This window comes from Sapajus apella, unplaced genomic scaffold (assembly GCF_009761245.1).
Source record: "Sapajus apella isolate SASKATOON/1434 unplaced genomic scaffold, GSC_monkey_1.0 scaffold280, whole genome shotgun sequence".
Lineage (NCBI taxonomy): Eukaryota > Metazoa > Chordata > Mammalia > Primates > Cebidae > Sapajus > Sapajus apella.
In genome coordinates, this window is record NW_022437220.1 from 23,755 (window position 1) to 37,855 (window position 14,101).

The window sequence follows — 14,101 nt, forward strand, 5'->3', positions numbered from 1 at the left end:
AGTAGAGACGGGGTTTCACCGTGTTGACCAGGATGGTCTCGATCTCTTGACCTCGTGATCCACCCGCCTCGGCCTCCCACAGTGCTGGGATTACAGGCTTCAGCCACCGCGCCCGGCCAATTTTTGTATTTTTTAGTAGAGACGGGGTTTAACCACGTTGGCCAGGTTTTGATGTCTTGACCTCGTGATCCGCCCACCTCCTCGGCCTCCCAAAGTGCTGGGATGACAGGCATGAGCCACCGCACCTGGCCTTTTTTTTTTTTTTTTTTTTTTTTGGAGACAGGGTCTGTCTCTGTCACCCAGGCTGGAGCACAGTGGCATGATCTCAGCTCAGTGCAACTTCTGAGTAGCTGGGATTACAGGTACCCACCACGCTGAGCTAATTTCATTTTTATTTTTAGTAGAGACAGGGTTTCACCATGTTGGCCAGACTGGTCTCGAACTCCTGACCTCAGGTGATCTGCTGCCTCAACCTCCCAAAGTGCTGGGGTGACAGGTGTGAGCCACCGAGCCTGGCTGGATTCGCTCTTTCTGTCTGAGAAGTGATTCTGGTTGTTGGTGGGGGGAACTGGGTGGGGGTACCGGGTGCCCCTCACAGGCGTGTGGACTCCCACTGAACCCCACTGGTGAGGAGTGGGCGGGCCTGTGCGTTCCGGAGCAGGCCTGGGCTCAGATCCCCGCTGAGCCCTTTCTGGGGGTGCAACCTCCGCCGTCTGGGCCTGTTCCCTGTCTGCCAAACGCAGGCTGGAATTTCCTTCCCCACAGTGCGGCCTGGGAGTCACAGGAGACACTTCAGTTGCTGGGAAGTGTTGGGGCTACGATCTCACTGATGTCACTTCCATCTGCGCAGCTGGACTCTTTGGTATCTGGGGAGACTGAGGCCAGGGAGGATACCTGGGGCGGGAGGGGCTGGACCTCGCAGGGGCCTCTCTCAGCGGCCCCGACCAGGCCGGGTGGGGTTTCGGGTTCGAATCCCGCCTCCAGCCGCGGTGGTTAAGGGGGTGGGGCCTGCGGGGGAGAAGCGTCTTCCGCAGCCCGGGGGCTGGGAGGTGGCCGCGCGCACACACAAGCGTGAGCCTCGCAACACGTTTTATTAGCGCGGGGCAGGGGCTCCGGCGCGCGTGGAGGGCGGCAGCGAAGGTGGGTGCGGCGGGGGCGTCGCCTCGGGGAGCCCCGGCCTCCTCCCCAGGGCCGGGCGAGGGCACGCGGGGACGCCCCAGTGCAGGTCCCGGATCCGCGCGGCGCGCGGGGCTCAGCCCACCGGCTTGACCTTGGCGATGAAGAGCGCGGCCGCCCTCTCCAGGAACTCCGCGCGGGTCATGGGCGCGCCGGGCCGCCGCCCCCCGACGGCGCGGTCCAGCGCCAGCGCCAGGCTGTCGGGCCCCAGGCGCGAACCCGCCTCCAGGAAGCGCGCGGGCGCGGCGGCGTCGCTGGCCCGCAGCGCGCCCTCCAGGGTGTCCAGCACGGCCTGGCCCACGCGGCGGTCGGCCACGGCGGCGGCCGGCTCCTGCAGCAGCTGGAACAGCGCGGCGGCGCGCGCCACGAACTCCAGCAGCACGAAGCAGGTGAGCGTGCCCGCGCGGAAGACGCTCAGCGGCACCGCCTCGTGGTCGCGGCACTGGACCTTGCGCAGCAGCGGCGCCACCACCTCGTCCGGGGCGCGGCCGTCGCGGCAGATGCGGCGGAGCAGCTCGCTGTAGGTGCGCCCGTCCAGCCCCGGCCGCTTCCTGCGCCCGCCGGCGCTCAGGCACTCGTAGGCCACGGTCACGTTGTTGTTGAAGGCGGCCCTGCGGGGACGGGACGGGACGGGACGGGGACGTTGGGGGCCGCGCGGGGCCCTCGCGCCCACCCAGCCCCAGCGCCAGCCCCAGCCTCCCAGCCTCCCCGCCAGGCCCAGGACCTAGCCTCCCGGACTCCCCAACCAGCCCCGGCCTCCCCTGCCCCCCATTCCTGGTGCCCTCGCCTTCCACAACCCTGGCCTGGCCTCCTCACTCTCTAGCCCTGCAGCTTCCCCATCCCAGCCCCCGGCTCCCTCCACCCAGCCCCCACCCAGCGCGGGGCTCCCTTCACCCCCAGCACGGGCTTCCCCTCCCCCAGCCCCCACCCAGCTCAGACCTCCCTCCCCCAGCACCTCCCGGTCCAGGCCTCCCTCCTCCCAGCCCCCACCCAGTTGGAAACTCCCTCCCCCGGCCCTGGCTTCCAGGCTCCAACTCCGGTCCAGCCTCAGGGCCTTTGCAAGGGCAGTCTCTGCCTTCCTCCCGTCTCCCTCACCTCCTCCCTGGCCTCCCCCAGGTCTTCCCTGAAACGTCGCCCCCCCCCCAACTCCTTTACTCCCATTTTCTTCCTAGTGGTATCCTGTCTGACTTGCTGGCACAAACCCTGTGAGCTTCACGTCTCTCCCAGCAGAGCATCCACACCTGCACCCCGGGTGCCTAGAACAGTGCTTTGCACACAGTAGGTGCTCGGGAAATGTCTGCCGAATCAACCAGCAGGTGTGGGTCTGGGGCATCTGGCGCCAGGAACCCTCTGGTCTCCCTGTCTACAGCAACGGTGCCTGTTTACACTTGGCCAAATACTGGGCTGGACATTTAACACAACTAACATTCTGTTTTCTTTCCTTGAGACAGGGTCTCACGGTGTTCTCCAGGCCGGAGTGTCGTGGTGTAATCAGAGCTCACAGCAGCTTCTACATCCTGGGCTCAAAGGATCCTCCTGCCTGGCCTCCCAAACTGCTGGGATCACGGGTGAGAGCCACTGCACCGGCCAACTGCCTGAGGGTCAGATCCCACCCGCCGCCTGGTTTTGTAAACAAAGCTTTATGGGAGCTTAACCACGTCAGTGGCAGCTTCACACCAGAACCCTAGAGCAGAATGTCAGGGTGGAGGCTGCCCTGCAGAGCTGAAATGTCCGCTATCTGGCCCTTTACAGAAGAAGGCTGCCAGCCCTGCTGCCGGCTCCAGGGTGGGCTCCATTCCTTCCCCAGTGTGCCACCAGTGTGACATGCAGGCTCCCATGGGGGTACCAGGGAGTGTCCAGGGAGACGGCAGCCAGCGTGAGGGCTGCCGCAGGGCCCTGGGTGGGCTCCTTAACCCCTGGCCTCACTCCCCCTATCGGTTCCTGGCCGGGACTCATGCTAGTGGCCTGTTGTTATTTCCTCTGGGAGAGGGAAACTGAGGCTCAGGGCAGGCCTATGGTCTGGCCAAGAGTCCCAGAGAAGATGTGGCCAGTCTCAGGGCTTATGCTTGTCCCTTCTGGGAGCTCAGCTTCATGGTGAGGAGGGCAGGTTTACACTGAGGCTCCAGCCTTCCCTCTGGTGTTCCCAGGGCACACGGCTTCACCTTTCTGTCGGCCACCTGTGCTAGGTTCCCAGGACGTTCTGAGGCAGCATGCAGTAGGTGCTCAGGAAATGCAGGGCCAGTATGCGATGGGTGCTCACTAATGCAGGGTGGGTGCACAGTAGGTGCTCAGTAAATGCAGGGACAGTACACAGTAGGTGCTCAGTAAATGCAGGGACAGTACACAGTAGGTGCTCAGTAAATGTGGGGGTGGTAGGTTGGCCGTGGTGGCTCACGCCTGTCATCCCAGCACTTTGGGAGGCCGAGGCGGGTGGATCACAAGGTCAAGACATCGAGACCGCCCTGGCCAACACGGCAAAACCCTGTCTGGAGCAAAAATACAAAAATTAGCCGGGCGTGGTGGCGCGCGCCTGTGGTCCCAGCTACTCGGGAGGCTGAGGCAGGAGAGTCACTTGAACCGGGGAGGCGGAGGTTGCAGTGGGCCGAGACTGCACCACGGCGCTCCAGCCTGGCGACAGAGAGAGACTCAGTCTCCCAAAAACAAAGAAATCCAAAAAAACCCAAAACACCAACGAAAGCAACGGGATGACCTCTGCAGAATGGACGCGACGAGCCTTGGCCGTGCCGAAGCCACTGAGGTTTGGGCAGGACGGTTCCCGTAGTGCACGCAGCCGCTCCTGACTGACAGGTCCGCGGGCCGGGATTCACCCGGCTTCCTCCACCGACATTCCGCACGGATTCTCTCCTCTGGAGGCGGCTGACCTCGTCTGCCTTCCCACGCATCCACGCCGCCCCTCGCCTGGCCCAGACCTGCCTCGGGGGTTTGTTTGCACCTCTGTGGGGCGAGTGGCTTGTGCAGTGCTCGACCTGAACAACCATACATGGTGGGCCTGCTGTTGACGGCGTTTCCTCCTTGGGAGATTCTCTTCCGGATGTCCCGAGAGGCCATTCTTCGCCCCCCTTCACCTCTGGTCTCACCTGCCACCCTTTGTCAGAGCTGTGTGCCCTCTGCTTTTCTGAGCCTGGGCTTGATCATCTAGGGAGTGGGATTCGTGTGAGGACGGGAGAACAGGGCTGGAGCCAGGTGCTCCAGAGGCCCCACCTGCCCTCTTACTGGCTGTTACCGGAGCTGCAGCTCAGCCACAGCTGCCTGGAGGAGCAGGAAGACACGCACAGGTAATTACAGCCTGGTGGGACCAGAGCGACAGACGGGACTGTGACCTCCGACTTCCAGGCTCCTCCTGGGGCTTCTTGGAGGTGACAGCAGGAGGAGGAGGAAGGCAGCCGGCGCTGGGCCTGGAGGCCGGGGCTGGGGGGTCAGCTCTGCCTGGGATGGGGGCTGCTGAGCCTTGGTTTCCCTGACTGCAGAATGGAGACCCCCTCTGTGTTGGCTCCTACACAGAGCGGCTTGTAAGGCGTGTGCACGTTTGTTAATAAAGATTCTATTTATGGAAAGTCTCCAGGAAGAGACGTAGGAGCTGCTCTGCGCCTTCGACTTCTGCTCCCCACCCCTGCCCCGGCAGACGCTGGGCGGTGTCTAGACATCGGTGGTGTCACGACGCGGGGAGCTCCTGGTGCAGAGTGGCTGGAGGCCACGGACGCTGCTGGGGACCCACAGTGCCCAGGACAGCCCCTGGAGAATGCGTCGGAGGAACCCTGGCCCAGACCTGCCCGCCCTTCATGTTCGTGCATGTTTTCCTGGAAGTGATGTGCCCCAGCTCTGCCCTGGGTGGCTCTGAGCAGGTCACGTAACATCTGTGTTTGTGCTCCAGGGGGCCTTGGAGGCCACCGGGAAGGTGGCAAGAGGGGGACTCTGTGGCTGCCGTCACCAGCCCGGATCGTGGGAGCTTGTCATTTCTCAAAAGAAGCCGGAGAGAGAGGATGTGGGGTGACTTCTCCCCCAGTGTGTCGTGGTGATGCTCTTGGGAGCAGCCCCTCAGCCTTTGGGGTGCCGCACGCTGGATGGAGTGGGAACAAAGCTGCACAGCCCTGGGCTTCTCCTCCTGACTGGCCAGGTGACCTCGGGGGTTCCTGATGCTGTAAGGATGCAGGGGCCGCCGGGGCTGCGTGCTGGGAGGACGGGAGCAGCCCTGGATCCATGCACACAGAATCAGATGCCGCCCAGGTGTACGCACCTGTCGTCTGCATTCACCGCTGGCCGTGTCTCTGGGGAGCCCAGGCGGGCCCAGGGCCACCAGCACCACCCTGGCCCTGTGTCCTTAGGGTGACTGGTGCCCGCCAAACTCACGCCCAACCAGAACTTCAGACTGATGGGCCTACTCACACAGGAGTAGGGTGGGCCCTAGCGGTGTCCTTGGGAGGGAACACAGAACAGAAAGACGGAGGAAGAGAGAGCCACAAGCCGCGTTTTCCCAGCAGCCCTTGGGAATTATAAACATATATACTGTCATCCGTACCGTCTGTGGGGCGAGTGGCTTATGCAGTGCTCGACCTGAACAACCATACATGGTGGGCCTGCTGTTGACCTCTTTTCCTCCTTGGGAGATTCTCTTGCGGATGTCCCCGGAGGCGACTTCCTCCTCCCCCGCCTTCACCTCTGGTCTCATCCTCCCACCCTTTCTCATGGGCTCTCTGGGCTGGGCACCGTCAGAGTGTGGCCCTGAGCTCTTCTCATCTCTTCCGAAGCCTTCAGGACCCCTCCCGGTCCAGTCTCCTGTGGTGGCCCCGGGGTCTCAGTTGCAAAGGCTTCCATCCACCTTCCTGTCTCCAGGCTCCTCCCAGCCTCCAACTTAATCCACAAGTGATTCTGGCAGCTTCTTCAAACCAGGGACTTCCATCCCAGGAAACGGCTCCACTGACGCTCTGGACCTGCCCTTGCCCACTACCCTCCCCTGGGCCCTTGAAAATCCTCAGGTGGGGCCTTCAGAGCCACTGGGCCTCCCGCCACCCTGCTCCTCGTCCAGGTCCTCAACACCCTGCCACCCTTATCTGAGTATGATCTTGGACACCTGTGCACCCTGACCCTGGTGGGGGACACTCCCCCCCACCTCCCCTCGAACTCTGGGACTCTGGCGAGGGCTGCCAAGGTGGGCACTTATGCCCTGGTTATCAGTCTGAAAGGGCACCTTTGCTTGGCATCCTCCCTGCCTGCACCAACCCCCTTCCTGGGTGCACCCACTTATAAAATCACCTGCACACAAAGTGCCTGCCTCAGGCTCTGCTTCTGGGGACCCCCGCAAAAAACAGGAACGCATCCACACCCAACATCAACACATACTCCTCAGCCACCTTCCCCAGGCCCAGCTAGGGGCCAGCGCGCCTAGGCACCTGCAGCTCCGCATGCTCAGCCAATCCCACACTCGGGCTCTAAATTAGCACCTGCTGGGCCTCTCGCCCGCAACCCGCCCCGCGAACGACCAGGCTCTTCCAGGAATCCCCGCCTGCCCGCTGGGACCCTGGCCCCTAAGGTGGGGGCCCTGGGTGACTGGGTTGCTCGCTGTAAATATTCACGTTCTGGCCGAATAGACGGGGATGCCATGAGGCCGCTAACGAGGCGGCTAGGAGGACCTGGCTGGGGGCTGGCTCGGCGACCTCGGGCCAAGTCCTCCCTGGGCTTCATGATTTTAAAAATCATGAACTGCAAGGGGAATCTCAGCATCTGCAAAAAGTCATCACAGAAGGCGAAGCCGGCCAGAAGGGCTCGAGCTGCAGGCAGCCCACCTGTCCGGTCCATCCCTGCCAAGAAGGCACTGCGGACTACAACTCCCAGCAGGCCCTGCGCCCCCCCGCGCCGGCGCCGCGGGCAGGGAGCCGCGCGGGGCATGCTGCGAGTTGAAGTCCGCCACCGCCCCACCCGCCGAGGAAGACCCGCTACGCACCTCTGGGAGTGGTGGGCCAGGCGAAGGTGCCACAGCGCGCGGCCCAGGCGCTGCTGCTGCAACAGGAGCTGCCCCGGGGGCTCCCCGGCGCCGCCGTTTACAGGTGAGCGCAGGCCCATGTTCTCGAAGTAGTGCGCAAGGAAGGCGATCGGTTCCTCGGGCCGCGCCTCCAGCACCTTCAGCAGGGCCGCGCGTAGCATCTCCGTCACGCCGACCTGCCGCAGGAAGTCCTCCTCGCTCTCGGTCGCCACCGCCGCCTGGGACACCGACGGGCGGCCGCTGTCCGTGAAACCGGTCGGCGGTATTACCGTCGGTCGCCGCTTTTCCACCGTCGCCATCTTCGCTGAGGGCAGCGGGACCGGAAGCACCGCCATATTCCACTGTGTGTTAGAGCCCCCGAGGCGGCCATCTTGATGAAGGGCAGAGGGCGCGGGAATCCGGCTGAGAGACTGTGGGAAATGGCAGGAGCACGCTGCCCTTTTCCCTGTGTCCTTATTGGCACTCTCTCTTCGCCTCCGTCTTTGTGTAAATTGATTGGCTCTCCTGGCTTTGGCCTGGATCCTCAGTTTTGCCAGGCTCCAAAATGGCTGCCTCGGAAGTGCTCCGTTTCTGGCATGAAGCCGGATTGCTTGCCGGCTTGGTAGTGAGCGGGTCCTTCGGTAGTATGGTCTCCTAGCAACCAGTATGGTCTCCTAGCAACCAGTCTCCCTGGTTACCAGAGCAGCCTGAGGAGCATGCGCGGGGATGGACCCGGCCTGGACTGCTGAACCCAGCTTAGCTTCGTGCGCTCACTGCTTTGTGCTTTCGGGCACTCCTGGCCCCCCGGTTTTTTTTGTTTTTTGTTTTTTGCTTTTTGTTTGTTTTTTAAATTCGAGAGGGAGTCTCACTCAGCCGCCCAGGCTGGAGTGCAGTGGAGCCATCTCGGCTCACTGCAACCACCGTCTACTGGGTTCAAGCGATTCTCCCGTCTCAGCCTCCCGAGTAGCTGGGATTACAGGCACCTACCATCATGCCCCGGTATTTTTTTATTTTATTTTATTTTATTTTATTTTATTTTATTTTAGTAGAGACGGGGTTTCCCTGTGTTGGCCAGGCTGGTCTTGAACTCCTGACCTCAGGTGATCCACCCACCTCGGCCTCCCAAAGTGCTAGGATTATGGGCGTGAGCCACCGCGCCCGGCCTTTTTTTTTCTGTATTTTAGTAGAGACGGGGTTTCTCTGTGTTGGCCAGGCTGGTCTTGAACTCCTGACCTCAGTTGATCCGCCCGCCCTGGCCTCCCCCAAGGTGCTGGGGTTATCGGCGTGAACCACCGCGCCCGGGCCCCTCCCCCGACCCTTTTGTGATGATCATCCCTGAGCCTTTGTGCTGGGGGTCGAGCTCAGCGGGGCCTACCCCCGAACCCTGGCTGGTCTGAGTGCTAGCTCACCTCGGGGAGACGCGCCCTCCCCAGCCCTGCTGCAGATGCGCTGAGCCCCACTGGAGGCCACAGGGCCGAGCATCCCAGGCTGTTACCCTCCTGACGGCCAGAGGGAGCTTTCTGACACCGCAGCCTCCAGAGCTCTAAAGTCTCCCATGGCTCCCCAGTGCCTCCGGGCTGGCACCTCCAGCCCTTCATTGGCTGACCTTGCTTCCAGCCGCCCTCCCGCCCCTCCCAGCCCTCCTCAGCCCTGAGCCACCTCAAAACACAAGCAGTCTCCTCTGTAAGCCGCCTCTCCGTGTGTTTCCCCAGGCCACCTCTATGTAGCTTCTCACTTCCCCACTGCTTTCTGAGACTCCAGGTTAAGCTTCTTACCAGGGAAACCACTAGGCCCTCCCCTGGCAGAGCTCCCTGGGTGCCGTCCCATCCCTCAGGGGCGTTGCCCTAGGCAGGGGGCAATGAGATCTGGTGTGTGTGTGTGTGTGTGTGTGTGTGTGTGTGTGTGTGTTGGGGCGGGTCCAGCATCCTCCCACCACAGGAACCTCTGCCAGGCAGACCAAACGCGCTTTATTCTCCAGCCCTGGACCGAGGGATGGGAGAGACAGAGCCATCAGGAGGGGCCCACAGTCAGCCCTCCAGCTGTCCGGAGAGCCCTCGGACCTCTGCTCTCCACGGGGTGGGTGTCCACTGAGAAAAATGACAAGTGTCAGTCATTTTAGGAGGTGTATTTGCCAGAGTTAAGGTGTATTTTCGCACCCATGACACAGCCTCAGGCAATCCTGCCCACAGGTGCCCAGGGCTGTTGGGCACAGCTTGAAACAAAAGGCATCAATGTGTGTACAGAGAAGTAGGTAGGTCCCGTCTGGAAAGGCGGAGACCACGCGAACAGGGAGGGGCTTCCAGGTCACAGGTAGGGGAGACAGACGGTTGCTTTCTTATGAGTTACCAACGAGCCTCTGCGAAGGGGGCAATCAGAATTCACATCCGTCGCAGAGGGAGGGACGACTTTGAATCTAACAGTTTTCCCTGAGCAGTTTCCAGCTTGAAAGGGCGAGTTTCCTTTCGCGGGGGAAGGGCTGGCCACTCAGGAGGGGCTGCTCCCAACTTGGTCTGTCCCCCTTAACCCAGCCCAGGCTGACACCTGGGGCAGGAGCCTCAGTGATGCTGGTGGGTGGGCTCCATCCTCAGCCAGGTGCCGGCAGCGTTTCCAGAGGCGATAGGTGGGCAAGGCCAGGAGCAGCAGCCCCAGCACCGCGCTGCCGATCCACAGAGCCGTGGACAGCTGGTCACTCGCAGGGTTGGAGGCTGGAGAGAGCGGGAGACACCGGTCAGAGCCCTCCAGGCCTCTGCAGGCGTGGGAAGGGAGGGGCCCCTCAGAGGCTCCGTGTGCCTCCACAGTTACCACGTTCCCTGAAATTTCACAAAGGACTTCACGGTGACCCTTTCGAAAGGTGCATAGCACCTTAGAGTTTAGAGATGGGCAGTCCTGGCCGGGCGCGGTGGCTCATGCCTGTAATCCCAGCACTTTGGGAGGCCAAGGTGGGCGTCTCACAGGGTCAGGAGTTCGAGACCAGCCTGACCAATACGGTGAAACCCTGTGTCTACTAAAAATACAAAAATTAGCCAAGCGTGGTGGCAGGCACCTGTATTCCCAGCTACTTGGGAGGCTGAGGCACAAGAATTGCTTTAACCTGGGAGGCGGAGGTTGCAGTGAACAGAGATCATGCCACTGCACTCCAGCCTGGGCCACAGAGCAAGACCAAAAAAAAAAAAAAAAAAAAAGGCAGTCCAGAGTGAGCCACAAAGGCTGCTTAGCCTGCGATCTGCACTTTGAGAACTTAGTTTGGGGGAAAAGGGAGGAATGTAATATATCTCCTTCGTACTATTTTCTGTTGATTACCTATTGAAATAATGCTTGGGATATATTGGGCTCTGTGAAAAGCATGATCACGCTTTTTTTTTTTTCCTTTCCAAGATGGAGTCTCACTCTGTCACCCAGGCTGGAGTGCAGTGGCACGATCTCGGCTCACTGCAACCTCCGCCTCCCAGATTCAAGCGATTCACCTGCCTCAGCCTCCCAAGTCGCTGGGATTACAGGCACGCACCACCATGCCTGGCTAATTTTTGTATTTGTAGTGGAGATGAGATTTCACCATGTTGGCCAGGTTGGTCCTGAACTCCTGACCTTGTGATCTGCCCACTTGAGTCTCCCAAAGTGCTTATTTTACTTTTAAATTTGAAATTACCTATGTGGGCTGGGCACGGTGGCTCACGCCTGTAATCCTAGCACGTTGGGAGGCTGAGGAGGGTGGATCACGTCAGGTCAGGAGTTTTAAACCAGCCTGGCCAATGTGATGAAACCCCATCTCTACTAAAAATTTAAAAATTAGCCGGGTGTGGAGGTGGGCGCCTGTAATCCCAGCTGTTCAGGAGGCTGAGGCAGGAGAATCACTTGAACTCAGGAGTCGGGGGAGTTGGAGGAGCTGAGATAGCAACGCTGCACTCCAGTCTGGGGGACAGAGCAAGACTCTGTGTCAAAAAAAAAAAAGAAAAAAAAAAAAGAAATGTGGCTGCATTCTGTTCCTGTTTCTACTTCTATTCTAAAGATTGATCTAGTCGGCCGGACGTGGTGGCTCACGCCTGTAATCCAAGCACTTTGGAGGCCAAGGCGGGCGGATCACCTGAGGTTGGGAGTTCAAGACCAGCCTGACCAACGTGGTGAAACCCTGTCTTAAGAAAAAAAAAAAAGATTGTTCTAGTCTACAAAGCTTAGAATTTACAAAGTGCCTTGGAGTCCACACAGTCCCTGAAATTTACAAAGGACCCACTGGACAGATGGGGAAATCGAGGCTGGGCAGGGCTTGTCTAAAGCCTTCATCCAAGGAGCCTCTCTCTCCCAGCCCTTCCCCACCCTCCCTGCCCCCAGTGACCAGAACTCACAGCTTGTCGGGATCACTTCTTCCTGTGTGGGCGCAGCCTGGGAGACCGCAGGGCGGCAGGTCCTGGTGGAGGCTGGGCTCCTGGGGCTGTGTGTGGGGCCCTGCTGGGGGACGGTCTCCTGGGAGGTCGTGTCGGGGGGCTCCGGGGAGGTCGTGTCAGGGGCCTCTGAGAAGGTCGTGTGGGGGGGCTCCGGGGCGGTCGTGTTGGGGGGCTCAGGGGCGGTCGTGTTGGGAGGCTCCAGGGAGGCTGGGCTGCGCAGGACTGGAAACAAAGTGGGGATGCTTTTCTCCCTGCTGCCCCAGGCCTGCCTCTCCTGCCTCAGTCTCCACATCTGGACTAAGGGCTTGGACCAGAAACTCCCCAAGCCCCTTCCCTGGACCGCTCTGATGAATCACATTTCAATTTATTATTATTATTATTATTTTTGAGATGGAGTCTCCATCTCTTGCCCAAGCTGGAGCGCAGGGGCACAATCTCAGCTCACCGCAGCCTCCATCTCCCCGGTTCCAGCGCTCCTCCTGCCTCAGCCTCCCAAGTAGCTGGGTTTACAGGCGTGCGCCACCACGCCCAGCTAATATTTTGTATTTTTAGTAGAGATGGGGTTTTGCCATGTTGACCAGGCTGGTCTCGAACTGCTGACCTCATGATTCACCTGCCTCAGCCTCCCAAAGTGCTGGGATTACAGACGTGAGCCACTGTGCTGGCTTCTTTGTATTTTTTTTGAGTTGGGGTCTCACTCTGTCACCCAGGCTGGAGTGCAGGGGTGCAATCATGGCTCACTGCAGCCTCAATCTCCCAGGCTCAAGACATCCTTCCCACTTAGCCTCCTGAGTGGCTGAGACCACAGGTGTGCAATACCACACCCAGCTAATTTTTAATTTTCTTTGGTAGAGAGTTGCGTGCCTCAGCCTCCCAAAGTGCTGGGATTACAGGCGTGAGCCTGGCCTAAAGCCTGTAATTTATAAAGGGCTTTGAAATCTACACGGTCTCACCGGGTGCTGTGGCTCACGTCCGTGATCCCAGCACTCTGGGAGGCCAAGTTGGGCAGATGACGAGGTCAGGAGTTCGACACCATCCTGGCTAACACGGTGAAACCCCGTCTCTATTAAAAATAGAAAAAATCAGCCGGGCGTGGTGGCGCATGCTTGTAATCCCAGCTACTCGGGAGGCTGAGGCAGAATTGCTTGAACCCGGGAGGCGGAGGTTGCAGTGAGCCGAGAAAAGACTCTGTCTCACAAAAAAAAAAAAAAAAAAAAAAAAAGAAATCTACATGATTCCTGAAATTTACAAAGGACCCACAATCAGGGAAGTCCACTGGACAGATAGGGAAACTGAGGCACCACGGTGCGCAGGATGGGAGTCCGGGCACTCCAGGGCCCCCCTCACTGGCAGCATCACCCCAGGAGGTTCCTGAGTCTCCATGTGCCTCAGTTTCCTCAACTGTGAAAGGAGCAACAGTCACCTCTTTGGGCTGCCCGGAGAGTGAGTGGGGAGTGGGTCACGGGTGTGCCCAGGGCACAGGCTGAGTGGCTTCCACGTTTATGATGATGGGATGTGGAAGGAGCAGAGTTGGGAGGAGGGTGAGTGGAGAGAGGAGGTGCCTGGGGGCTCTCTGCTCCTTCCTCTGTGGGACTGATGGAGAGACTGAGGCCTGTGAGCGCCTGTGTGCTGTAAAATACCCCTCAGACCCAGCCTCCTCTCTGCCCACCCCAGCCCCACCCCCAGCACCAAGGCCTCCGGGTCTCCCAGCTTCTGCTCCATTCCCCCGGGAGCCCTGTGCGTGAAACTCAAGACCTCACACATGTTCGCTTGGGTATTGTGGTGCCCCACGGGGGGACAAATCCCTCTGTCTTTAGTGGGAGAAGCCGTCAGGGGCTTTGGGGCAGGGCATGAAGGGAGCACCTCCTGGGCACCAGCCCATGTTAAGCGTCTTCATCCAGGCCGGGCACAGGGGCTCAGGCCTCTCATCCCAACCCTTTGGGAGGCCCAGGTGGGCAGATCACAAGATCAGGAGTTCCAGACTAGCCTCGCCACTATGGCGCACCCTGTCTCTACTAAAAATACAAAAAAATTAGCTGGGTGGTGGCGGGCGCCTGTAGTTCCAGATCCTCGGGAGGCTGAGGCAGGAGAATCGCTTGAACTGGGGAGGTGGAGGTTGCAGTGAGCCAAGATCATGCCAGCCTGAATGACAGTGCACGACTGTTTCAAAAAAATAAAACAAAACAAAACCCTTAAACCTTCATTGTGCATTCAGCAAGGGTTTATTGAGCACCTGCTATGCACCAGGCCCTGCTCTAGCTTCTGTGGACATAGGTGTGTCCAAGACGCAGATTTCCACCTTGGGATCCAACAGGGGGAGACGGTCATGGAAAAATCAGAGAATGTATGGGCTTGGGGGATGTCAGATGCTATAAAAGGTGTCAAGAGAGGCTGGGCGCCGTGGCTCACGCCTGTAATCCCAGCACTTTGGGAGGCCGAGGCGGGTGGATCACGAGGTCAAGAGATCGAGACCATCCTGGTCAACATGGTGAAACCCCGTCTCTACTAAAAATACAAAACAGTAGCTGGGCATGGTGGTGCGTGCCTGTAATCCCAGCTACTCAGGAGG

General features: G+C 59.9%; 2 protein-coding genes across 2 annotated transcripts; both read right to left on the reverse strand.

Moving 5' to 3' along the window:
- Nucleotides 1–1,074: 1,074 nt before the first annotated feature.
- TPGS1 (tubulin polyglutamylase complex subunit 1) lies at nucleotides 1,075–7,804 on the reverse strand. Its single transcript, XM_032272050.1, has 2 exons — nucleotides 7,136–7,804; nucleotides 1,075–1,787 (listed from the first exon to the last, which is right to left on the reverse strand). Exons 1-2 carry the CDS (start codon nucleotides 7,507–7,509, stop codon nucleotides 1,253–1,255), a joined length of 909 nt encoding a protein of 302 aa, XP_032127941.1. The 5' UTR covers nucleotides 7,510–7,804; the 3' UTR covers nucleotides 1,075–1,252.
- Nucleotides 7,805–9,262: 1,458 nt separating this feature from the next.
- On the reverse strand, nucleotides 9,263–11,899 carry MADCAM1 (mucosal vascular addressin cell adhesion molecule 1). The gene is made up of 2 exons (XM_032272051.1): nucleotides 11,494–11,899; nucleotides 9,263–9,858 (listed from the first exon to the last, which is right to left on the reverse strand). Exons 1-2 carry the CDS (start codon nucleotides 11,822–11,824, stop codon nucleotides 9,638–9,640), a joined length of 552 nt encoding a protein of 183 aa, XP_032127942.1. The 5' UTR covers nucleotides 11,825–11,899; the 3' UTR covers nucleotides 9,263–9,637.
- Nucleotides 11,900–14,101: the final 2,202 nt, after the last annotated feature.